General features: G+C 52.1%; 2 protein-coding genes across 15 annotated transcripts in view; one reads left to right on the top strand and one right to left on the bottom strand.

The window, feature by feature from the left end:
* AFAP1L2 (actin filament associated protein 1 like 2) overlaps positions 1–19,407 on the top strand; it is a 96,966-nt gene extending 77,559 nt beyond the window's left edge. For 6 of the 14 annotated variants that reach the window (XM_082407801.1, XM_082407794.1, XM_082407788.1 and 3 more), the window contains 13 exons: positions 2,071–2,276; positions 3,476–3,655; positions 4,384–4,473; positions 5,992–6,076; positions 6,620–6,724; positions 9,238–9,449; positions 11,363–11,508; positions 12,372–12,483; positions 14,474–14,972; positions 15,267–15,422; positions 16,865–17,079; positions 17,197–17,319; positions 18,204–19,407. In XM_082407801.1, coding sequence (XP_082263927.1) covers positions 2,071–2,276; positions 3,476–3,655; positions 4,384–4,473; positions 5,992–6,076; positions 6,620–6,724; positions 9,238–9,449; positions 11,363–11,508; positions 12,372–12,483; positions 14,474–14,972; positions 15,267–15,422; positions 16,865–17,079; positions 17,197–17,319; positions 18,204–18,230 — 2,156 coding nt within the window. In that variant the 3' untranslated portion in view covers positions 18,231–19,407. The remainder of the gene's footprint in view (positions 1–2,070; positions 2,277–3,475; positions 3,656–4,383; positions 4,474–5,991; positions 6,077–6,619; positions 6,725–9,237; positions 9,450–11,362; positions 11,509–12,371; positions 12,484–14,473; positions 14,973–15,266; positions 15,423–16,864; positions 17,080–17,196; positions 17,320–18,203) is intronic. The other 8 variants (XM_082407793.1, XM_082407800.1, XM_082407792.1 and 5 more) reach the window with 6 other exon arrangements.
* Positions 19,408–22,885: 3,478 nt separating this feature from the next.
* The window catches only part of VWA2 (von Willebrand factor A domain containing 2), a 61,213-nt gene continuing 58,207 nt past the window's right edge, over positions 22,886–25,891 (bottom strand). The window contains 4 exon segments of the mRNA XM_082407825.1: positions 22,886–23,901; positions 24,564–24,752; positions 24,755–24,912; positions 24,914–25,106. Coding sequence (XP_082263951.1) covers positions 23,729–23,901; positions 24,564–24,752; positions 24,755–24,912; positions 24,914–25,106 — 713 coding nt within the window. The 3' untranslated portion in view covers positions 22,886–23,728.

The following is a 25,891-nucleotide window of genomic DNA, read 5'->3' as shown; positions in this document are numbered from 1 at the left end:
TTCTTATTTCATTTATTGTGCAGCTAATGCAGTGCTGACAAGGGGGACATTTTCTCCAGAATCACCCTGATCCTACCACCGGATCAAATCAACTATTTTGAGTTCTCTCTGGGCCTTTCAGTACTGTTTTCTTTGCAGAGATAATTTGAATTGTGCTTTCTCACTTACCGTCTTATCTTAAGGAGTGTCTCAAGTTGCAGACTAGTCTTCAGAGCTTTCACTGATGACGGCTGCATGGTACGCTGGATGAAATCAGACTTTCCTGAGTCTCCTGCTGCTGACTGTTCAGTAGCACTTGAATGAATGTCTTAATGCATGTAACCTTCCCCCCTTCCTTCCTTTTTTAAAAACTCGTTTCTTAGGATAAACTCCCAGGACTGGGATTATTGGGTCAAAGGGTATGAATGTTTTCATGGCTCTCGAAACAACAGGCTGACAGGTTGTTTCCTGAGAGGCTGGCGTTAATTTATGTTGCCACCAGCCATACGAGAGAGTTCAGGGTCCCCTACTGGGTAGCACCACTATTTTCAATCTTTGTTTATTTAATAGGTATAAAATTTTGAAGTATGCAACTTTTTTATTAAGCCAGGAAGGGGAATAGTATCACACTGCTTTTCAAGAAGACTGATATTAAAATAGTCAAAGTATTATTTTTAGAAATATTAAAGCAAAATAAAACACATTTTCATTGGCATTGTAGCCAGAGTAACTGTGGCCGTGGCCTCATTCTAATTCAAATGCGGTTCTGTTTTCTTAGTATTGCAGGAACCTAGCTATGCAGGTAGTTTAAGAGGCTTCTGGAGAAGAGAAGATGGGGGACCCATGGGCTGTCTCTTTTCTGATGGGTAATGTGGAGAAGAAAGAGAGGTTTCATTCACTCTGACTCAAGGGGACAGAACGTGTCTGTAGAAGTCACAGGGAAGTAGATGTGACTTTCTGTTAGAGCTGCCCAGTAATGGAAGGAATTGTCCAGCAATCGGGGGGTATGAGCTCCCCGTCCATGGGGGCATTCAAGCAGAGGCTGGGGCAGGGTTACCACAGACAGGATTCCTGTGCTGAGCCAGGGGTTGGACCTGGATCCTGAGGTTCTCCTTTCTCCGTGTCCTGCATTTCGGGGTTTGACTGACTGATTTTTTTCTGCACCTAGTTTTTGTTGGCCTTGAATAGGGCAGTGAGGCCTGGGGAACAGAGAAATTCTTGCAGGGTGGTGGAGGCAGAAACCGAGGCATGTGGATCGGGCATAGGATCAGGTGCTATTTGGTGCGTTCTGGGATTCTTTTAAACAGAATAAAAACGTGAGGGTGGCTCATTGCTAGACAGGAAGGGTATTAGGTGGAGATGAGCAGAAGGGCCCAAGTTCGTGACGGGAGGCGTTCTGTGGGGAGGGAAAGAGAACAGAGCCCGCAGAAGATAAGCGTCGATGTTCCAGAAGCGCTGCGATCGATCGTGACTATGCGGAGAGCCTTCAGGAGTGCGAGCGTGGCCGCCTCCCCCGGAGAGCCAGCTCCTGCTGTGCCTTGTTTCATCTCTTACTTCCAAGGAGCCACTGCTTCCTGCTGTTCCCAGGACAGAACCAGGGACAGGGCAGGCCCGGTGGGCCGCTGCTGGAGGCTCGCCCAGCTCTGGGCTCAGATGGCGACCCTCTCCTCCTGGGTCCTTAGAAGTGATCTCACCCCACTGCTTCATCCTTCCGCGGAGGAAATGGAGGCCCCAAGCAGGGCCACTGGACTTCTCAAGAGCAGACGTCTGAGGGCCGTGTCTGGTCAGAGGTTTCCATGGGGTCTGAGGCGACAGGACTTGAGGAGGAAGAGGGAGACTCCTGGTTTTACGTCACCTGTGTCTGCGGCCGGAGGCAGCACCCAAGGCGCTCTGCTCAGGGGTTTGGGGGGCCGGAAAGTCTGCCTGGGTGTGTGGTTGGTGCCTGTGGGCTGGTCCGAGGGCACGGAGGGGGCGGGGTGGCCTGGGGACCACTGGCTGCTCCTGCCTGCTCCCCTCCCTCCCGAAGGAGCAGAGCCTGTTTAGGAACATGCCCCGCCCGCTGGAGCTGTGACGGAGGGCTCTTCCTTGCAGAGGACGGAGAGGCCGTGAGCAGCTCCTACGAGTCCTACGACGAGGACGAAAGCAGCAAGGGCAAGTCGGCCCCCTACCAGTGGCCCTCGCCCGAGGCCAGCATCGAGCTGATGCGTGACGCCCGCATCTGTGCTTTCCTGTGGCGCAAGAAGTGGCTGGGCCAGTGGGCCAAGCAGCTCTGCGTGATCAAGGACACCAGGCTCCTGGTGAGTGCCCTCCTCTCCCCGGAGTGGAGGTGCGGGTGGTCCCTGATGCCAGGTGCTTAGAGCCTGGTACATCAGGGGGTCTCTACTTCTCCCCCAGCCCGAAATCACAGGCAGAGCTTCGTGTGCGTGTATGAACGTGCTTTCTCTTAAGGAGGAAGGGCTCGTACTTTCAGCAGGCTTTCAAAGGGGTCTGTGATGACCGCCCCCTCTCCTCGCCCCCCCCCCATCCCATCCCACAGATATTTTTTCCGGGGATCGTTTTGTCCCCTGGTCTGTGGGCTCCTTCTTCCTTACAGTCCTTTTGAGGCGGAGCCTGCTGCCCAGTCAGGGCTACCCGCCCAGCCCCCAGCCCCCAGCCCCCAGCCCCCAGCCCCAGCCCCAGCGGCGGCTCCTGCTTTCAGGTGCAGCATGAGAACCACTGGCATCTTCTCAAAAGTTGGAATATTCTGAATGACTGACGATAAGATGAGACCCATAAGGGAATCAGAAGATAGTACTCTGACCACAGCCCCGTTTCTTGTTACTTTAAATTAAAATTTGGTTTTATGTCCCAATGTGAAGTTCCATGGAGTCATTATAAACACCCCTTGTTCACTGGTTACAACCCGCCCTGCTGTGTGCAGGTGTTTGTCAGGTAATCCTGTTAAGCAGCCCCGTAAAGAACCTCCATTTTACAAGTGAGAAACAGAGGGGTAATGCATTTTCTCTGGTAGGGAAGAGAGTCGCTTCCTTGCTCTGCTAACACATCATCTCCTAACGAATCGGATGATAAACTGCGCCTTCATCCCCTTTGGGGAACCCTGACTGGGGAAGCTGAGCAAGGAACAGAAGCCGAGAGGCAGAGAACTGGGAAAAAGTGCCTTCCACCCTGGAGAGGTGGGAGTTGCCTGCAGAGGACACATTTAGGAGCCAGCGTGGTCTGCAGTGGGATTAGAGCAGCTTGGATAAGCAGGGCCCTGGGGCATCTCTGGCGAGCGGGAGGAGGAGGCTTGAGGGAGACAGAGACAGCCGCCTGGTCACCCTGACGCCGAGAACACGCGTTGCCAGTGTTGGCGGTGACGGTTCCACGCTTGCACAGGGGTGTCCGGCCTTTGGGTTTGTCGTGCAGAGCCCACCCCTCGGCGGGTCCTGCCCTGCCCAGCGGCCCCCCTCCTCTGCAGAACCCGGCCAAGCAGCGTCTCGCCTCTCCCCTCTTCCAGTGTTACAAGACCTCCAAGGACCACAGTCCTCAGCTGGACGTGAACTTGCTGGGCAGCAGTGTGGTGCACAAGGAGAAGCAAGTGCGGAAGAAGGAGCACAAGCTGAAGATCACACCGATGAACGCCGACGTGATCGTGCTGGGCCTGCAGAGCAAGGACCAAGCTGAGCAGTGGCTCAGGGTGAGGGAGGCGCCCGGCTGCGGGGGCAGTGGGCCTGCTCCGCTCTGGGGCTCCCAGGGGCTCCCCAGCCTTTTCAAAGGGATGGCTGTGGTCAGGGGTAAAGTGTCTATGATCCTTCAAGTTCGCAGGGCTTCCTGCGTCGTCAGTGGTAGCGATCCGTCTTAGGGAAATGGATCGCAGGGCCAGGTCGGCGACCTTCTCAGCCACCTGGACTTGGGCTCCAGTTGAAATCCACTTGCCTTCTGGCCTCCAGCGAGGCATCGCCAGCCAGTTCAAAGGCTCCTTCCCGGGGGAGCGGGGGTGGACGGTGACAGGCATGTCTGGGAGCCTGGCCTGGACCAAGGCAGCGTCCAGGCTGGAGTCCCAGGCAGCACGCAGACCCTCCACAGAGAGCCCCACGGCCCCCAGGAGCCAGAGAGCCATGTGGCAAGTGTGGGTTTTTACCCCCGCAGCGAACAGCCACCCCTGCCCAGGGTGGGGTGAGAGGGGGCTCGAGGAGCTGAGGGCTGGCTGCTCTGGCCCTGTTCGGGCTTTGCTGCCAACCCTGCGCCCTGCCTCCCCGCCCCGCTTCCCTGGCACGCCACCAAACACCTGGGGGCCTGCAGGAGACAGGGCCTAAGGAACACGCCCCCTCCCAGGCTGGGTCCCAAGGCCACACGTGGCTAGGGGGGGCTCCAGCTTTGGTCTGGCCGTGAGTGCAGGCCTGAAGGGTCTTCCTCTTCCTTCAGGTCATCCAGGAGGTGAGTGGCCTGCCTTCTGAAGGAGCTTGTGAGGGAAACCAGTACACCCCAGATGCCCAGCGCCTGAGTTGTCCGAAAGTAAGCCTCTGCCCTGCCTGAAAGAGAGTTCAATTCCATTTTTGTCTCCATAAAATTAAAGGTGTTAAGATGGGGAGCTTTGCTCTTGCACTTCAGCCCAATTGATAAGAAACATACAGTGCTTGGCTAAGGGCAGTAGCTTCAGCTTGGCAGGGAAACTGATGAGGATGAAGAAGCCTACAATATTTTCTTGCTTGGGGGAAGGTTTATTGGGACAAAAGTCACTTTGCCTCCGTTCTTGGGCAGGGAGATTTATTTTTCGAGGCTCTTCCTTCCCACTTAGCCCCCAGTAGATCTTCAGGGGCAACCGTCTGGCTGTGGACCCCCAACCAAAGGGCCCTACTGCTGATTTGCATGGAGCTGTGGGACCCCTGCTTTAGGGTCAAAGTTGAGAAAGTTGGGCTGGGTGCTGGCCGAGGGGAGGGCTGTCACTGCGGGGTCACATTCCATGTCCCCAGGTGGGTGCCTGGAAGCCTGCTGTGCACAGAGGGTCCCTGTGGCTCATCTTGGGGTCCCCACCCGCGGCAGGGAGGGAGGCAGAGGGTGGGCAGAGGCCTTGAGCAGGGAGGAGGCCCTCTGCTCTTTGGGAAGGCACGGGCCACCCCCATGGAGGAAAACCCACAGCCTTCTAGAGTGACAGAAGGGGGGGCTGATGTTTTCGTTCTTATTCATTCCTTGGTCATTCACAAGAAAACGAAAGTCAGAGTAAACTTGGAGATTCCTTCACATTGGGGTGAGAAACAAGACCTCTCCCTAAAGACCCAGCACACAGGTTCCCTGGCCAGGTACAGCAGTCCTTGGTCCTCAGCGAAGGCCTTGTTGGTTGGGAGTCGCTGGGCTTGTTTTCCAGAGGTCTGGAGTCAGTGGTTCTAGAAGAAGCCTGATTGGAATCTTCTGAGTGTCTACTCTAGGGACCGTCTCTAGTCCCCCAACAGCCCTGAGAATGCAGACAGGGGTGTTATCCCTATTTTATACACACGCAGGGTGGGGCTCAGAGAGGCCCTGCCGCACTAGAGAATGCTCCAGGTGGGATTCGAATCGTGGTCTGACCCTGTGAGGACAAGCCAGCCCTTCTCCAAAGCCTGCCGTGTTGGTAGTACAGTCAATTCTCAAAAGACGTCCTCACGCTCCTGGTATGGGTGGGTCCCAGCCTGACAGTCAGCTTCGGTTGCGATGCAGACTTTCACGCACCTGGGGTCTGGCTACCTGCCCTGCCCACTGGCTACGGAGCCGCTGTCACACCAAGTGGAGCAGTCATCTTGAGAACTCATGATCAAGGGTATGTGGTGGCCTGAAGAAGGGAAAGATGCTCTGGGATGGGGTGGGGAACCTCAGAAGGGAAGGCAAAGGCAGGTCCTTTAGGGAGCCCCAGGGAAGCCTGGCCATGTCCCACCAGTGACTTGGACTCCAAGGTGACCCCTAGCCTACACCCAAGAGTCATCTATTATTTTCCCTTAAATTGTGGTCTCCCAGGTAACCATTCCCAGGCAAGATCACCCACTTGTCTTTCTTCCACAGCCAGATATAACTGAGAAGTACCTGTCAGCCTCGGAGTATGGAAGCTCCATAGATGGCCACCCTGAGGTCCCAGAGACCAAAGATGGTACATACGCTCTGGCTCTCAGCCTAGGGTTGGGAGGGGGTGGTATCCCGGGCTGTGAGGCTCGGCTGTCTGGCTCAACCCTACTGAGTTTTAACAGCTAATTCCAGCATGCCTCCGATTTCCAAACTGCTTAGAAACATACAGCTGATAGATCCCGGAAAAAGGGAGAGAGGACCAAACTGAAGTTACGTTTCATGAATTGCTGGGGGTAGAATATTCTTTCATCTTTTCTTGTTTGCTAACCCTAGTTCAGATCTCTCTGAGCCAATTCAGTCTGTAAAGATTCTCCAGTACTGACATGTTCTGTAAGAGAGGTTGGTGTGCCTCTAGAGACACCTGACTGGCCTGTGGATCCAAGTTTGGGGCACAGACCTGTGTGTGTGTGCGTGTGCATGTGTGTGTGTGTGCATGTGTGTGTGTGCGTGTGCGCACACAGGGAGGGGCAGACAGGACAGGGACAGGTCTGCAAATTTTTCCATCTTCCATGAGGGCACGTCGGTAGGCTGTGTGCAAGGCTGAAGGTTTTTTCTCTCATCTTGACAGTCAAGAAGAAATGTTCTGCTGGCCTCAAACTGAGCAACCTAATGAACCTGGGCAGGAAGAAATCTACCTCGTTGGAGCCTCCGGAAAGGTCCCTCGAGACATCCAGTAAGACTCACAGCCGCCTCCTGGGCCAGAGGGTGGGCTCCCCCGCTGGGCCGCATCCCGTCTCCAGGAAGGCAGCTCAGACGGCCAGGGCAGGGATTTGGGGTTTTGCTCTAGCACCTCTTGGGCAAGTGAGCCCACGGTCCACGGTTTCTGCTGATCTTCGCTGCAGGTAGCTCTTTATGCCTCACCAGACCCTCTTGCTGCAGTGTGCGGAAGTGAAGGGTAATTGACGGCTGTCCTCCTAACAGTCTTTAAAGTTATATGTTCATTTGATCAATGTGTACGGAGCACGGTAGGCACGGTGTTAGGGAAAGGGGACCAAGCAGGTGGAGGACACAGTCCTGAGAGCTTACAGCTCAACAGAGATGATGGCCTTATACCCATAACCACACACTGTGCCGTCTTAGTAGCTACAAGGACTCGGGGACAGAAAGAACCTTTCTTACTCTGTAGACAGAGATGGATGGCTTCCTGGACCTGAGCTGCCAAGGCCGGGCGGGAGCTAAACGGTCTGGGATGGCCCCCGCGGGCAGGAGCAAAGACTCTGAGAGGGCAGTGGTAAGACCTGTTAAGGGGATGACAAAAGCCCGTGTCGCTTGTACACAGGGGATGTGTGGGTGCTGGGAGGCCCTCCAGGTCACCTCTGCTGCCCTTACTCGGCCTTGAGGAAACTGATGACAGGAGAGAGAGACAGCGAGAGAGACCTTTCCCAGAAAATATCCTGGCTTCCAACCCAAAGCTCATTGCTATACTTACCCCTCCGGGGCCTGAAGGCCACTACTGTCCATCTTTGGGCCTTTTCCTCCTCCTCATGGGACCCGTGTACCAGCCCTGGGCTCTTCTCCTGAGTCCCAGTTCAGCTCTGTGTTTTGCAGCTGGCAGGGTGGGCTGGTGGAACAGGAAGGCAGCAGCAGACAGGGCCCTACCTTTGGAGCCTCCTGCTTCTCTGGCCAGGGTGCCGGGTAACGGCCCAGCTCTGCCAGCCCCTGTGGCCTCAGAGGGCACGGTGTTGCGCCTGGGAGCCTGGTCCCAGTGAGTCACTTTGGGAGGTGTGGCTGGGTTCTTGCTGGCAGTTACTCAGCAGGGAAGCATGCTCCTGTCCCCTGTGGCTGGGGAAGGGCCAGAGAGACCATAGATGCTCTCCTTCCCAGGACTCGGTGTCTGAGCTCCCCGCCTCTCTTTGGTCCAGAGAATTATGATGGGCGAGTGGGGTGCCTGCCTGAATGAGCCAGAGTTCCTAGGTCCTGGGCTCACATTCTTCCACTTTGCTACTGTGATGTGATGGTCTCGTGGCCCTGAGAAATTCACGATCCCCACTGAGTGTCCAGCACTGGACTGGGTGTGAAGGTGGCCGTGTACTTTGACCCTGTTGCATGGGCCTAGTTCTTCCCGGCTAAGGTTCAGAGCAGCTGCCGGTCCATTAGGATGGAGAAGGCATCCGCTTTGTAAGCCAATGCCTGTGGGAAGGTGAGCAGCACAGAGAGATGTCAACCCACGGTGTGTGGGGCAGGCAGGCAGAGGGGCCTGAAGACTGGATGTTTACTGATCTTTCCAGCCCCAGGGACAAGGCTGTGCTTGGCACACGGTGTCAGCTCCATAAATATTCATCTAAGTTGGGGAGGAAGCTGAACCCAGCACATGCAACCATTTAAAAACAAGAAAGGCCTACGTGATGGGTGCACCCAAAACTGGCAGCCCCTGTGTGCCGGCGGAGAAAGAAGGGCTCCCTGGTGGAGAGGCCAAGGGGCACAGACCCAGGCGCTGGAGACGAACGTGGCAAGTTCCTGCCCTTGACAAGCTCTGTGTCCAGTTGGGAGGCTGGCATGGAAGCAGAGAATGTCACTGTTCCAGGACTCAAGTGTTCTGAAGGCCGACAGAGCAGGGAGGGCAGGACCCAGGAGGGCCAGCCACCTCTGGGAGGATGTGGAGGAGCTGGCCGAGGGGAGGAGGCCTTTGCAGGCTGAGACCGAGCGACCGGGGATGGCAAGGTGTCAGGGGAGCTTCGGGAGCTAAGGCTGTGGAGGTGAGGGGATCGCACCTGCGGCCAGGACACCCTGGCCGGGGCGAGCTTCCTGCAGGTGGCCTGGGCCGGCAGGGGCGGGGGAAGGGCTGCTGCAGAGCAGTGGCGTGGAGCCGGGAGACAAGGAGGCCGGGGTGGGGGAGCCAGCCTCGGTCCTGCACACACACACACACACACAGACACGCAGGCACGCACACGCGCGCATACATGCGCACACACGCGCACACACACTCTCTGCCTGGTCTAGGCCAAGGCACGACTCACTTCCCTCCGGACAGGCCTTTTTCAAAACCCAGTAGCACGGTGCTGCCCACCTTCAAAGGGTCTAGCCGCTAACGCACAGGAGAATTCACAGCCTCTACGAGGCAAGAAAGTCTCTCGGGGAAAGCATGGCAAGCCTTGGAGCCGAGATCTGGAGGCGCCTCTCCGGGGTCCGGAGGCAAGGGCGGCCCTCAGCCACCCACCGGCCCTGAAGCCGCGTCCCCCCCCGCAGGTTACCTGAACGTGCTGGTGAACAGCCAGTGGAAGTCGCGCTGGTGCTCCGTCAGGGACAGTCACCTGTACTTCTACCAGGACCGGAACCGCAGCAAAGCGGCCCAGCAGCCCCTCAGCCTGGTGGGCTGTGAGGTGGTGCCGGACCCGAGCCCTGACCACCTCTACTCCTTCCGCATCCTCCACGACGGCGAGGAGCTGGCCAAGCTCGAGGTACCGCTGGCCCTTTGGCTGGGGTGGGAGTGGGGAGGCACGGCCAGGGCAGAGGTCGTGGTCACGGCTGCTTGCCGCAGGTCCTGAGGACCACGCAGTCCTACAGTGGGAGAGTCAACTTAGCCACCCTTTATTTTTACTTCCTTTGCCTGAGATGGTTTGCGTTTTAAAAAAATTTCCGTTCCCTTTCTGACCTCAGGGTGGTTGTGTTATAGGAACGGGACAATGAGCTACTTCCTGCACTTAGGGCAGGAGGAGTATTTATAACTCCCGGAGCTGCTGGAAAAACTTTCTGGGGACTCAAAGCGGGTTTGTGATTCCGTTTGTGTATCACCAGATGGGGTCCAGTACATAAAAATGCTGACTGTTAGGGCTTATCTGGGGGGGAATAATAAGGTTTGTGACACAGTTATATTATTCCCACTCCCCATCCTCTGTTCGATGTTATGTTACATTTACAAAAATAAGAGGTGACCTAGTGCCTTGCAATGAGCCGGGCAGGCCTGAGCCAGAGGGCTTTACAGGCACTTAAGCACACACACCAGTTCACCCCTGTTCATCTAGTCCTGTGTCCAGGGGTCTTCATCCAGATTTTGCTCCAATACTGCCCTCTGGTGGCTAAAAGATCCACATCCCAATTACTTCCCAGGGACAAGCTTGTATTCTTTCCTGCATCCATCCATCCCGTTGACAGATACCTATTCAGCACAGTGACACGGTGAACAAGACAGACTCCCTGTCGTGGAACTTACACGCTAGTACAAGAGTGAGATATTATTCAGTGGTTGCCCAACTGATTACTTAGTAATCACTCAGCAGTGGGGCAGGCGCTATGAATAGGTAGGAAAGTTTGCGTGCTGGGTGGATGGGGGCTGGTGTAGGGAGAGCCTGTGGGACAAGGTGGGGAGGGAAGGGGGGGCTGATCCTAAGAGCAGTGGGAGACCCTAAAGGGTTTCAAGGGAGGGTGGCGTGTTCAGATTTGGATTCCAAGATTCTTCATCCAGCTGCTGGGTGGGGGACGGAGGAAAGGGGGACAGGAAGGGATAAAATGAGACCCGTTAGGAAGCTGTTGCCATCGCCCAGGGCAGGGATGGTGGTAGCAGGAACTAGAAGCAGCCGGTGAAAAGCCGTATTGAGAAATCCACTTGAAAATGAGTGGGGAAAGGAAACCAGCTAAATGTCAAACTGCACTTTTAGCTGCCCCTCTGATCGCAAGAGCAATAAGGTGGCAGAGCTGTGTTGTGTAATGCCAGCATGGTGACTTTTTCCTCATGAAAGTAAACCTGCAGTATTTATAGAATTCCCAGTTCCTTCTCATTATAAAGCCCAGAAACCCTGTTGGCATTTTAATAGAAATACTCAAATGTAATACATATTTGATTAGAATGCATTGTCCCCTGGAGAAAATCAGGCACCAACTTCACTGGAATTTAGTTCATGATTTGTCAGAGCCAGCTGACCTGGTGTAACGTGTATAAGACATCTTGACTATTGAAACCATAAACAAAGATAAATTTGAATTTTGTTATTTCTTAGGGATCCAGGTAGTCTTGTATAAATGGATTAGGGTTGTAAACTGAAATGTGATCATTCATAAAATAGAGGTGTCGACCTAAAATACATACATTTTAACAGTCCTCTCCTGGTCCATTAGCCTTCCAGAAATACGTGTTTATAAACATCACATGTGATACGTGGGACAAATGTCCACAGCATCATTGAGGTGGCACCAGGGTGTCACTAGTAGCAGGAAATATCATTTGGGGTCGCTGGGGGATGGGATATGCTAGTGAAAATGAAGAGCATGGCCCCAGGGCTCTCAGAGGCCTTGCCCGGGGTGGGTATCAGGGCAGGGGTGGGGCACCAGGCAGCACACTCCGGCCCTGCTCATGTCCCTCTCGGCCTCCTCCCAGGCCAAGTCTTCCGAGGAAATGGGCCACTGGCTAGGCCTCCTGCTCTCTGAGTCGGGCTCCAAGACAGACCCAGAAGAATTCACTTACGACTATGTGGATGCCGATAGGGTTTCCTGCATCGTAAGCGCCGCCAAAACCTCTCTGCTGTGAGTATTAAGGGGCCTCCCGCTTTGCACCCTCCCACTCCCAGCCATGCTTCTAGACCGAGGCCCAGGCTGGCCTCTGGTGGTCAAGTCGAGCAGGGTGGCAGCTGGGAGCTCAGGGTGGGCCCTGTTCTACCCAGCAGCAGGCAGGCCAGGGCCAGAGAGCAGCCCTGCAGGAGGCCCAGCAAAGAGCTGAGCCAGGCCTCTGGCCCGGGGGCAGCCACAGCATCCCTGGCTCTCATGAGACCCTATCCAGCTCTTGAAGGCAGAGTTGGCGCCTTTCCTGGCCTTCTGCTTTCCTTACTGTGAAGGCAGCACTTTCCCGTGGCTCCATCGCTGGGTCCCAGCACACCCTAGAGTAAGCCGGGCAGGGGTGGTACTTCTGCTTCCCAGATGAGCAAACTGGGACTCGGGGAGAAGTGGTCCTGCGTCGGGGGGGTAGAAGTAGCATGGGTAGAAGCCGGCTGAGCCAAAATGGGGAAAGCAACTGGTCTGTGCTGGACAGGTGTATCGTGAAGGTGAAGCGAGAAAGGATTTTGTTGTCGTTGGAAGGAGATCCTGAAAAGGAGAAATCAGGGCGAGAAGATGGCAAAAGGATTCCAAGAGGGGAGGGGTACGGGGCGAGGGAAGTTTGTTTTTAGGGAAGAGAAATTTGGAACCAGGAGTTCTAGTAAGAAGGCCCTGGGGAGGGAGGGAGGGAGGGGATACCCCTAAATAAATGAATTTGTTTTAAAATGCGGTCAGAGCTAGTTCCCAGGCCTCCTGCACAGCCCACAGATTTCTCTGCACGTCTCATTGTTATGAATCCTTTGAGACTGGTGGCTTTTACCACCCTGTCCTGAATCCTCTTTCGCCGTGTCTTCCAGACTGATGCAGAGAAAGTTCTCAGAGCCGAACACTTACATTGACGGCCTGCCCAGCCAGGATCACCAGGAGCTGCTGTATGATGACGTGGAGGTGTCGGAGCTGACGGCAGTGGTAAGGACGCCGGCTGGGCTGCAGCCTGGGGCTGCCCATCCTCTTCCTGCCAGACCTCAATGCCTCAACGCCAGAGATCGTTAGATGGTCCCTAAGAGGAATGGACTCCAGGTCACCCTCAGGGCCATCAGTGCAGAAACCGAGGCGCAACGAGGTCATATTTTGTACAGTGGGGCAGTGCCGTCTGCCTGGCGTGGGGACTTGTCTAGATAAAACAGCTGGTTAATCACCCTGGTCAGTGCCAGGGGTGCGGGGTGTGGCGGTGGGATGGGGAGCAGCAACACCATTAGCCTTTTTTGAAAATTGAAGTATGGCTGATTTGCAATATTCTATTAGTTTCAGGTTTACAGCACAGTAAACCTGAGTCAGTATTTTTATAATTATATGCCATTAAAAGTTATTACAAAATAATGGCTGTAATTCCCTGTGCTGTACAATATATCCTTGTTGCTTATCAACATAGCAGTTTGTATCTCTTAATTCCATACCCCTATCTTGCCCTTCCTGCCTACCCTCTCCCCACTGGTAACCACTAGTTTGTTCTCTATATCTGTGAATCTGTTTGTTTTGCTATATTCATTTGTTTGTATTATTTTTTAGATTCCACATACAAGTGATATCATACAGTATTTGTCTTTCTCTGTCTGACTTATTTCACTAAGCATAATATTCTCTAGGTTCATCCATATTGCTGCAAATGCCAGAATTCCATCCTTTTTTATGGTTGAGTAATATTCCCTGTGTGTGTATACACACACATATATAATACATACATACATCTTCTTTATCCATTCACCTGTTGGACACTAGGGTTGCTTCCATATCTTGGCTACTGGAAATAGTGCTGCTGTGAACACTGAGGTGTGTGTAGCTTTCCAAATTAGTGCTTTTGCTTTTTCTGGATGTATACCAAGGAGTGGAATTGCTGGATCAGATGGTAGTTCTATTTTACTGTTTTGAGGAACCTCCGTACTGTTTTCCATAGTGGCTGCACCAGTTTACATTCCCACCAACAGTGCACAAGGGTTCCCTTTTCTCCACATCCTCGTCAACATTTGTTATTTATAGGCTTTTGAAGATAGCCATTCTGACAGGTGTGAGGTGGTTATCTTGTGGTGGTTTTGATTCGCATTTCTCTAATAATTAGCGATATTGAGCATCTTTTCATGCACCTATGAGCCATCTGTATGTCTTCCTTGGAAAAAATGTCTGTTCAGGTCTTCTGCCCATTCTTTGATTTTTTTTTTTATATTGAGTTGTATGAGCTATTTATATATTTTGGATATTAACCCCTTGTCGGTCATATCATATGCAAATATTTTCTCCCATTCCATAGGCTATCTTTTCATTTCATCAGTGGTTTCCTTTGCTGTGCAAGAGCTTTTAAGTTTAATTAGATCTCATTTGTTTATTTTTCCTTTTATTTCTTTTGCCTTAGGAGACAGATCCAAAAAAAATATTGCTATGATTTATGTCAAAGAGTGTTCTGCCTATGTTCTCTTCTAGGAGTTTTATGGTTTCAGGTCTTACACTGAGGTCTTTAATCCATTTTGAGATTATTTTTGTATATGGTATGAGGAAACGTTCTATCTCATTCTTTTACGTGTAGCTGTCCAGACACCATTAGCCTTTGAGGCTCATAGCTGAGGTGCAATAATCACCCTGACAGCAGGTCTCCTTCACTGGGCATGGGCCTCTGTGCTAAGGGCTTCTGTGGGTTATCTCATTTAATCCCAGCCACCTGATAGGGAGGTACTACTAGTCTCTTCTCTCCAGATGAGGAAGTGAGGTCGGGAAGATGAAGTACTGTCTCCTGGGTCCCCCAGCTCTTGAATGGCAGACCCAGGCCTTCTAACTCCAGCTCAGCAAGAGGCTTCCTGGGAAGGAGGCCCTGCGAGCTCCAGCACAAGGAAGGGGACAGGAGACCTGCGGCAGGGCCCCCTCCGGAGCCGAGGCAGTGGAGGAAGCCCCCCGTCTCTTCCCTATGCAGGGGGAGGCCCCTGAGGAAGCTGCTCCTGCGACAGATGCTCCGAGTGAGCCTGACCCCGACCGCGTATACCTGGACCTCACGCCCGTCAAGTCCTTCCTACACAGCACCGGCGGTGCACAGGCCCGGGCCCCCTCGCCCACGCCGCCCCAGCCGGACCCTCCGGCCGAGGCCCTCCCTGCACACCTGAACCCCACCCCCGATGAGCCCCTCGTAAAGTCTCCAGAGAACCCCGAGTTGCAGGTACAGGGGGTCCCCCAGCAGGTGAGCTGGCCTCACCTTCCGGGGTGCCTCGGCCAGCTGGGTCCTGTTTGCTTTCTCCCAAAGCAGATGCAGCAGGGGAGTCAGGAACCTGAGGAGCCGTCCCTGGGAATCACGGCAGTCAAAATCCAGACTGAACAGCAGAAGATCTCCTTCCCACCGAGCTGCCCTGACACTGTGCCCGTCGCCCCAGCCGGGGCCAGCCCACCTGTGAAAGACAGGCTGAAGGCAACCAATGCAGGTGCCTGTGCTAGATAAGAGTTGAAGGTTTTAGAAAGGGCTTGGAGAAGTTAGCCCGATTCCCTCCCTTTCAGATGAGGAAACAGAGGCTCAGAGAGGTGAAGGACTTGCCCAACGTCACACAGCAAAGAAAGGGTGGGCCCCGTTTCCTTTTCCGTCCATGCTAGGCTGGCCTGGCAGCCAGCTCTAATCTACTGCCAAAGCCCTGGGTTCCGTCTGAGCTTGTGGAGTGGGGTGGGACAGCCCTCAGGGGCCAGCCTGGCTGACCCGGGGGTTCCCCTCTCTGGGTCTGTAGAGGTCAAACTTGGCAAGAACAGGACAGAAGCCGAGGTGAAGCGGTACACAGAGGAGAAGGAGAGGCTTGAGAAGAAGAAGGAAGAAATCCGTGGGCACCTGGCTCAGCTCCGGAGGGAGAAACGGGAGTTGAAGGAGACCCTGTTGAAGTGTACAGGTAAGGGGCCCCCCAGCAGAGAGGGCCCGCGGAGGGGCCTGGGCTTTCCGGGGGACGAATCCGGATCTGTGCACCTGGGCTGCAGCCCCGTCAGCCTTTGGCACTGGTGGATGCTCTCTGCAAAGCCCTCCCCCTCCAGCCTGTCTGAAGGGTCGCTGTCCTGTACCAGGACGTAGTTGGAAAAGCTGGTGAAAGGAGGAAATTCTCCAAAAATTATGTGTTTAGACCTGAAATGTTTGATTCTCACTTAACACAAATGAATATTTCTTGGCCCATCTTCTAATGCAGTGCCAAGGTCTTTTCCTGCCACCTGGGCTGGCTGACGGGTGCCCCGGGTCATGGTTTCCACATTAACCACATCTCTAATGCCTCATCTGGTCGTTTCTTTACAAGCACCTTAAGTTTGTGTTCATTTTAAAGAAATCTGAATCCTTGTAGATTATTTTCCAAGTCATCCTCTTATCATTCTTCAGCCGTTTCCTAGCACCTTGTGTCTCCCAAGACCTTTCAGCAGCATTTGACTTCGTTTTCAGAGAGTAACTCTGGGCTCAGTTAATATTTAAACTGCAGACTCACACTAACAGGTTTGGGCTCTCTGGGAAGCTTATAACATGCTCTCTGGGAAGCTTATAACATGATTGGTGGCGGAAGGTCATGGGGGCACAAAGTGACCCCCTGGTTTGTTTTTGTTTTTTTTTAATATTACATCTTTATCGAGAATTCACAGACCATACGATAACCCATTTACAGGTGGTTTTCAGTATATTCACAGAGTTGTGCGGCCATCACTGCAGTCAATTTCAGAACTTTCATCACTCCTCCTCATTAGCAGTCGCTCATGCTCAGGATTCTATATTGAACACATGTGGTACCATCCTCTCCTCTAGCAGCGAGCTCCTAGGATTGACTCTTCATAAGTCGTCATTTCTTGGTGCTACAGGACCAACCTGAGAACTCCAGGGTGAAGAGGGAAGCATAAAACAGGGCTGAGAAGGTGCCAGGGCTGAGGACCACTGCTCCACTAGGCCCAGGGAAGCAGCACGCGCCAGAAGGATGGGGGGAACCGTGTGGGGCAGGTTGCAACGGCCCAGCCATCCTCCAAGGGTCATTAATAAAGCTTCTCTGTCCCTTTGAGGTCGCTGTCACAATAGCAGGTATCCAAACAACTGAGAGTCTCTCTACCAGAAGGGACTTAGGACTCAGGTTCGGGCCCTCTTGTGAAGGCAGAGCTCTTCTTCCAGGGCCTCCCCAGCCTCTGTGGAGTGCGGACACAGGACCTGGGCTGGGAGGCCGCCCACTACACAGAGGCCCATCCCAGCCCTGAGTGTTGGAGCCAGAGCTGTGGTCCGGGGCCACTTGGGGTCCCGTTCCGGCAGAGCGTGTGCGAATCCTGCCTCCCCCCTGGTGGGGCTTCTGGCTGAAGGGCTGTTTGTTCCCTGCAGCCGACTGGCTTCTCTCTGCAGACAAGGGGGCGGCGGCCGGCCTGGAGGAGAAGCTGAAGGAGATCGACGAGGAGTGCAGGGTGGAGGAGCGCAGGCGTGTGGACCTGGAGCTCAGCATCGTGGAGGTGAAGGACAGCCTGAAGAAGGCCGAGGCCGGGCCCGTGACGCTGGGCACGACCGTAGACACCACCCACCTGGAGAACGTGAGCCCCCGCGTGAGTTCGGGAGCCGCGTTCCTCTGAGCTGCTTGCAGGGCCTCCTGGAATGGGCTTGGGGACGGGGTCACCCCTCCCCGCCCTGAACTCAGCCCTCCCTCTCTCCTGTCACCACAGCCCAAAGCTGCCACCCCGACTCCTGCCCCGGACTGTACCCCAGTCAACTCCGCAACTGCGCTCAAGAACAGGCCTCTGTCGGTCACGGTCACGGGCAAAGGCACCGTCCTCCAGAAAGCCAAGGTAAGCGGTCATTCCCGGCCTCCTTCAGGGCCACGGGTGGACAGCAGAACTGTCACTACAGTGGGGGCCCCCTTCTGATGCGGGTGGCACTTTCCTGCTTCGAGTGAGTGCTCTGCTCTCATCAGGAAGGGGCAGGGGCGGGGGCTTTGCTTTGTCTTTGGCATTGACCAACCAGAAAGGTGCTTGCGCTTGGTTCAGTGTCCTTACCAGTCAGCCTGAGGGCGCATGAATCCCTGCACTGCCCGCCACGTGATTATCAGTAGAGTCCGGGGGAGAGCTGCAGTTCAGAGACAGACTGGGGCTGGACAGTTTTCCAATTAAAAAAAACCTCAGTGACTCTGAAGGACTTCTGCCATGAAAACTAAAGAAGCAGATTCAGACAGGTGATGGATTTGCCTAAAGCCATCCGGCCAGCTGGTGGCAAAGGCTCAGTAAGGCGTAAACAGGGAGCCGATGCCACTGCTGGGTTTTTCCCTGAGGGCTAGACAAAAAGTGTTATGAATCCTTGACTCATTTATACAGTAAAGAGCGTGCCTAGAGCTGCCTGTGTTTTTGGCAAACTCTGCTCCTTATTTTTATCCTGCTTATTACCTGCAGGAGATATTTTGAGGCACCTGCACCAATGACTAAGTATTAAATCCGTGCACGCACATGAGCCACTGCCACCTCACTGCCACGGCAGACATCACTCACCCCCCTCTCTGCTGCTCCATGGCCTCAAAATCTCTGAACACGTGCTCCAAGCAGTGGGGGACACACAAGGGTTGAACCTTACTTAATTGGCGTCTCTATTCCTAGCTTCTTCTAGGAATAGCTAGGTTGGCTACAGAGGAAAACTAACTTTCTTCTTTTGGGGGGATGCTGGTGTTTGAATGGTACCCTAGGAATGGGAGAAGAAAGGAGCAAGTTAGGAAACAAACTTCATCTAGAGACTCTGCTGTCAATATGGACCTTGGTGACAATCCTGCTTCGTTACAGTCTTCGTTAAAGCAGCAACTCTGTAAAAGGGTGAGTCTGTTTACAAGGAAAAGGAAGGACTGGGGTTCTATGAATGGAAAACTTCAGCTAAGAGGAGGCTCTGTCCCTTCGCGGGGCCAAAGGAAATAATACGACAACAAAAAAGACTTTTTTGGAGACCTAAGTCTATTGGTTGTAAACATTACATTGCTGTATTTAGGGGTATTCTGTGTTTCTTCCTTGAAGTTTTCAGCAATTGCCTTATCAAGGTTTTTAAGTGAAAAGATTCTGATGTGGAGACTTTGGTGGAAGAGAAAAATTAAGGTAGCAGGGCCCTGTCCCACTGATCACATGGCTTTGGTGATTGAGAAGGTCTAAACTCCTGACTGTCATCTCCTATCTGATTCTTAGCAGTGTCAGGGGTTAAACCGTCCTTGTCTTCAACTGTGTAAAACCATCTATGGTTTTTTGAGAAATGGCAACGGGGAAAACATTTGGGACCAAGCTGAGGCACTGTTCCCAGTAAATTAAGGACTTTTTTTCAGGCTAAAGCAGGCCAGAACCAATTGCTTTTAAATAAAATTTTAAGTGATGCTGTATTACATAGAAAAAAAGATGTTTAAAATCCTGTAATTTAGAACAGTGAAAAGTGTCTTTTGAGATTTAACTGACATTTTACATTACCATAGAAACAAGATTACCCTGTGTTTACAGATTCAGTCCTGTGGTGAGGTGATTTTTAAGAGAAGAGTTATTTAATATAATGTTCTCTTAGTCCCTGTTTTTTTAAGTTGTGCTCTATGTCCAGGCCCTTTCCAAGAAAAAAGGGGAGAATTTTGTTTCTGGTGGTCTCTTTCTTCTCTTAAAATTGGCAGTGCTGTTCTTTGTGTTGCCCGTTCTTCTCTTCTGATGGCACTGGTTAACACAGGTTGGAACATATCACCTATCATCTCTCAGCCTCATTTCTGGGGGTTCTGAATCAGAGTTCTTTAACACTGGTTCCTGAGAACTAAAGGTCTTTTGAGTCTTATTGTCTTTCTAATCCCAGGGCATTTATTTCCTTTGTCATAAACACTTGGTGTCTCAAGTGGTGAGTTAGTTTTTTTTTTTTTTAATAAAATGTTAATTGTATTTTCTTGTATTTCATGGAACGACTTGGGGCAAGGCCTGGTAGACTTCTACTTCAAGGGGGGAAACATCATGGTTATTTATGCACTGAACTTCAAACTATGTGCAGTAAAAACTGGTAGAACTACAAGGTGGGATCTTAGCAGGAGACTTTAAGCCTCCTTAAATCAAGTAGCATAGGTAAGGCTGAAAGAAGATTTTAATAGTAAAATTAACACAAGGGAAACATCTTTAGAAGCTGATCATACATAAGTGACTGAAAGTCAGTACTCCTCCTAGAAATTAAACACACTCCTAAATAATTCTTGGGGGGGAAAAAAGGTACCAATACCTGGAAAGTTGCCTTAGTAGTAGTAATTAAGTTTATAGCATAAACATGCTGGTTTTAAAAATGACAAAACCAAATTTCTGGCTCATTGAAAAGGCGAATACAATAAAAAGACAGCCTAGGGCAGTATTAAATGGCAGAACTGAAAAGGAGGCCTTAAGTACAGATACTGACAAGACTTTTTAAATTATAAGAAAACACTATGAATATAGCAGCTTGAACGTTTGAGGACTGTATATTTTTCATTTTAGAAAGTTAGAATTTTGTATCAGAGCTATGCTAACACACATTGCAAAAGAAAAGCAAACAATCTCATTTTTGAACACAGATGAAAAAAAGCTTTAAAATATTGGCAAGTGAAATTCAACAGTGCTTAAAGAATCAGGTATTGTGACCAGACAGCATTCATCCAAGAAATCAAAGGTGGTTCAACAACTGAAAATATACTAATGGGTAATTTATCATATTAACCGATTAAATGTGAAAAAACATCTTCTGAAAGGAAGCAGAAAAGCAAACCACAAATCTCAACACTCCTAATAAACACTCTTTGTAAGCTAGGAATAGAAGTAAACATTCCTTACCAAGTAATCGACAGAAAATAACATATAATGATGAAAAAGTCCCTTCAAGTCAAGAACCAGATGCATGCTGTCACCACTACTTTTTAAAACATTATTATGAAGGTTCTAGACAATGCAAGATGACAAGAAAAAGCAGTATAAGATTTCAAAAGGAAGAGACAAACCTGTTATTACTTGTAAATGCTATCTTTCTAAAAAAGCAAGAGAATCAAATAATCAACTATTAGAACTAAAGCATTTAGCAAGTTGGCTGGAATAAGGATCATTTGGAGAAAAAAAAATATTTATGATCTATCTGTAGTGTTTAAGTTTTTCCAAGGAGAACATATTTATATATTACATGTGTAATTAAAAGCCAATTTATTTTAAAAGAAAGAAAATGGGTTGGCTGGGAAAAGATCACTTAAGGCTATCTTGTTAGGAATTCCCTCTGCCACTACTGGGACCCCAAAAGGGTTGAACTCTTCACACCTTCACTAGAAAAGGTAAAAAAGTTTCAAGGGCTGGGACCTAAAAATAGAAACAGTAAAGCCTTTGATATGTAAGCCCAGGGACCACAGTTTTGTGGGGGGTTTTTTAAGTCCAATTCAAATGGGACATCAAAATGTCAGCCCTGAACCAGACAAAAAGCCTACACTATGAAATGATTAAACTGCTGTTAATATAAAGACAAGGGGTTCATGTAAATTCAGACATCACCTATCAGCACCTGCCAGGTGGGCATGTGACGCTGCTCTGATGTCACCTTCTGCCAAGGCAAAAGCAATAATAGGAATGAAAATATCCCTTGAACGCAGTGCTCAGCACACAGGACTTTTTAACGTCTAACAGAAGCATGGTGATGACCTGTCAAGTACTTTTCTTGCACCAGAAATCCTAAAGTTCTTAAAGCTAAGCAGTACTTAAACCAAGGTAGCCTTGAATGTTTGCCTATAAAACATCACATTAAGGTATTTACTTTAAAAATAAAAACTGTGATAAAGTATTTGGATTTAAATCAGAGATCTACAAAGGCTTCTACCAAAAACCCAACTCCCAACACGACCACCCAGGGGGAGAATTGATTCCTAAATACTGTGGAGTAAGGAAATATCTGGTTCATCAGAAAATATTCCAACTAAGCCTCTTTGCCATTTAGGTACAAAAACTCCTGTTAAATAAATAACCAACATTACTTCTTGAAATATTCCTTTCAAAACCAGGTCTAAAAAAAAAAAAAACCTAAAACCAAGCAGCATAAGATCTACGCCTAAAAAAACAAAACTCCTCCAAGTTTCTCTGTTCTATATTGATTGAGTTTAAGAATTCTACTCCTGGGGCTTCCCTGGTGGTCCAGTGGTTAAGAATCCGCCTGCCAATGCAGGGGACACGGGTTCAAGCCCTGGTCCGGGAAGATCCCACATGCCGCGGAGCAACTAAGCCCGTGCGCCACAACTACTGAGCCTGCACTCTAGAGCCCGTGAGCCGCAACTACTGAGCCCACGTGCCACAACTACTGAGCCCGCGCTCTAGAGCCCATGAGCCACAACTACTGAGCCCACGTGCCACAACTACTGAGCCCGTGAGCCACAACTAGTGAAGCCCGTGTGCCTAGAGCCCATGCTCCACAACAAGAGAAGCCACTACAATGAGAAGCCTGTGCACTGCAACGAAGAGCAGCCCCCACTCGCCGCAACTAGAGAAAGCCCGTGCGCAGCAATGAAGATCCAGTGCAACCAAAAATAAATAAATAAATAAATTACAAAAAAAAAAAAAAAAAAAGAATTCTACTCCTTTCTGCCCCCAAAGGGCAGAGTAAGACAAGCACTCAAGAAACACCCCACAATTAACCCTCCTAAGTAAAGGCTGAGAAGCCCCTCGAAGGGAATGCTGCCCAGTGCCCAGGCCCAGCTCACGTGGCCCCTCGAGATCAGGGCTGTTTGCACACTCAGTCCCTCCCCCAAGGGCAAACAGCTGCTTAATCAGTCACCTTCCAGTCTGGGGCCTTTCCAACTCCCACACGCGGATCCAGCCACCAAAACAAGTCACAAATGCCACTCAAGCCCCTTTTCAAACTAAGAATGAATCCATCTGGGACATCTTAGGAGAAAGATGTGTTTAAAGGTCCACCCTCTATCTTGAAATGCCATCACGTCAGGGGTCCGAGTGACACTCTCGTCACTGCCTTCTGTTGGGCATGACTGTCCCAACAACGTTCTACTTAGCATCTGTTGTGGGAAAAGTGAGCTTCAAACAGGCCATCAAAAGCCTCCAGGTTCCTCTGTTCCTCCTCAGGGGAAAGGTGGCAGATGACACCAGCTCAGCAGCACTCAACTAGGTCAGCAAAGTAAGTACTTACAGCTGAAGAGTTTTCAACATCGTCGTTAGGGGGGAAATCAGCTGCTACCGCGTCCCTAGGCAGCAGTGTCTGCAGCTGGGCCCTCTCTTCGCCCTGGGTCAGGAGAGTGGGCAGGAGGGTTCCGGACAAGGCTGAAGGCAGACACGCAAAGGACCCCACGAGACGGGATGCTCCGCTGAGGGCAGGCCCCCTTTCAGCGCCCAGGGGACCCAGGCCTTCTTGGTAGCAGCTGGGAGGGGGGCAGCTGCTGCCCTCCTGCAGGCTCTCGGCTGGGGCCACGTGTCTTGGGGGCGTCTCCTCTCAAGGCCCCTGGGAAAGAAGTGAACTTTGAGGACACGAGGAGTGTCTGAGTCCTCTTCTCAACCAACTAGCTGCCTCACGGGCCCCATCATGCCTTGCTCTTACTCCATAAGCCAAGGAAGAGGTGCCCCTCACATCACGCCTGGTATCGGGAAGCCCACCTCTACCAGTGCCTGAAAACCCAGGGCTCCAATGGGAATCATCCTCTGGCTGCCGCTGCTGTTCTAACTTTAAATGCATGAACAGCGGCCCCAGGTGGGCCAGGGTGCTGTCCAGCAGTCACTCTCTACGTCCTTACTCTAGTCCCCTTCTCCCCTGGACAGTTACTCGTTCTCTCCCCTCCTCAACCCCCATGTCTCCCCATCCTCTCTCTCAGCTGAGCAAACAGAAACGCTCGGAGCTCCCACCGACTCCCACCGCCACATGCACCCACCCACCTGTACCCGTGCCCACATCCTCTGCCTGCCTTCCAGTTACGCCGGGTCCACTTGCTCCTCCCTCCCAGTCATCAATTTTCATCAATTAGAGTGTGCTCAGCACCATCCAATACACTACGTGCTGTACTTATCTGCTGTCTCCCTCACTAGAATGGAAGCTCCACGAGGGCAGAGATTCTCTCTGTCCTGCTTCCTGCTCTGTTCCCCGCACCTAGAACGGCACCTGGGATGTAGGAGGCACCCACTAAATGTTTCCTGCATGAACGAACAAATGATTGATTCCCTCCACTGATGCCCTAGAGCCTCCTTTGGCTGTGGCCCTGGGGCTCAGGAGGACTCAGAACAGCACCCCAGCTCCCGAGTGCACGCAGGCGCCCCACTCACGGCTCTCGCAGTGCAGGCCCTCCCGGCCATCCCGGCACTTGCAGAGGTAGCTCCCGTTGTGCAGGACGCAGGTGCCCTCGCTCACGCACGGACTGGGTGTGCAGAGGTTAACTGGCCGCTTGGCTTCTGCAAGGGAGCACGTGCCAGCAGACCCAGCCTGGGCTGGCCCCAAAGACCCCGCTCTAAGGAAGCCCAGTACACAGGCGAGGCCACCAGAGCAGAGTCTTACACATCTTAGTGGCTCCATGGGCCTTTGAGCCACAGGTTAGTGGGGCCCCATACTGCATGGCCGGTCAAAGACCCGACTTCCATCCAGCGTTCCTACCCGTGTACAGAGACTCCCTCTCTCGGACGGGCCGTGCACACAGCAGTGCTTATTGTTATTATTATGGCCACGTGCTTTTTAAAGAGTGGAAAGGATGTCACTGGCAAAAGGAAGGCTTGGAGTCAGGCTGTCCTGGCTGTGTCTGCTCCTACCAAGGTCAGTGCCAACCCGGGGTCCTATGCGTATCCTAATGACGTCTTCTTTTTAAGTGGGGTGCACACGTTCTCAAGTTTGGGAAGAGGTGCCTGTGTTAAATTCTCTGCACCTTAAATGTCAAATGGGGCCAGTTGTGCATGCCTCCTGCAGAGTTTCGCGTCAGTGTGGCACTTAGCATAAAGCCCGGCATGTGGAAAGCGCCCGGCAATTGGGAGGAGTTGCTGTCCCTGTAATGATGTACATGAAGGCTCGGGCTGAGGTCCTCCCTTGGAGGCGGCCCCGAGGGTGTGGATCGCCCCCCACTCACCTCTGCATATCCACTCGATGAACGTGTCCTGGTGGTGCCTCAGGTCTGCGTAGGCTGCCACGTGGACCAAGGAGTCCCAGGGACCTGTGACCCTCCACAGTGCCTCCCTCAGGACGGGCCCCATGCCCATCACCAAGACAGAGACGCCGCTGTCCCTAAGCTTCTGGGCAGGGACGGCCACGTCCTCTGCCCCCTCCCACCCGTGACCACCCCCGCAGCCTTGGGGACACGAGGCCGGGCTCCCCTCCAGACCGTCATCACCTTGTCATAGATGTGCAGCAAGGCCGTGCCTGCCGAGCCCACCCCACCCAGGTAGGGGGCCTGGCTCCTGGCCTGCAGTGCTACAGTGCCGGGGGTCCAGCCCAAAGGCTGTCTGGACCCGGCCGCCATACACCACCAGGCCAATCTGTGTCACGTCAGGGCTCACGTCAAACCGGAGGGCACAGCTTCTCACGAAGCTCTGCATCTGGGCGAAGTCCTCGGGCCCCACAGAGGCCGAGGCGTCCAACATGAAGACCAGGTCCAGCGACTGGGCCTGGCAGCCTGTAGAACAAGCAGAGTGGACCTCAGGGGGCAGCAAAGTGAGGACTGCGCTGGGGTGAGCGGAGCCCAGGTCAGCCGGTCTGCTGTCTGTCCACTGCAGTATCCGTCCTCCACCCTCTCCTGGAATGGCAGCAGGACATGTGAATGCTCAGCTAGACCACATTCCTAGCCTCCCTGGCAGCCGGGTGTGGCCACATGACAAGTTCTATATAATGCGTTGTGATTGCAAGTAATTGTGCAATTTCCAAGTTATGTCCTCAAAAGGAAGCTGCTTGCCTTCCACTTCCTCTCTGCCCTCTTCCTGCTGTCTGAGAAACAGTGACCCTGAAGTTAGAGGTGGAACCACAAGATAGCCAAGCCACCCTGCTGGCCCTGGGCGCTCACCTCTGAACTGTTATGTGAGAGGAATAAACGTCCACTGTGCGTAAGCCATTGAGCTCCGGGGCCTCATCTATGCCATTACGGAGTGCCCTCCATGTGCCGTGCACTGTATACAAGCCACTAATTATACCATGTGGACAAAACTGCCAATGCCTGTCCTTGATCGGCTGACAAACATGAAACCAACAAAAAATTACAAACTACGTGAGCAGCCATGGAGGAAAGGAGCAGGGTGCTGTGAGAGGGACCAGCAGGGGCGACATGGGTGGGTAAGGGTGGGGTCAGGGCTCCTCTGAGGAGCGACATTTCAGCTAAGGACTGAAGATTCAGAACTCCTTATTAACAATAATAAATAACAATAATAAATAGCAATACCTACCATTCTGAGCGTACATTCTGAGCTT

This window comes from Balaenoptera borealis (genome assembly GCF_965194805.1).
Source record: "Balaenoptera borealis genome assembly, chromosome: 10".
Classification (NCBI taxonomy): Eukaryota; Metazoa; Chordata; class Mammalia; order Artiodactyla; family Balaenopteridae; genus Balaenoptera; species Balaenoptera borealis.
The sequence above is the reverse complement of the archived record's forward strand: the minus strand, read 5'-3'. Positions and strand labels throughout refer to the sequence as shown.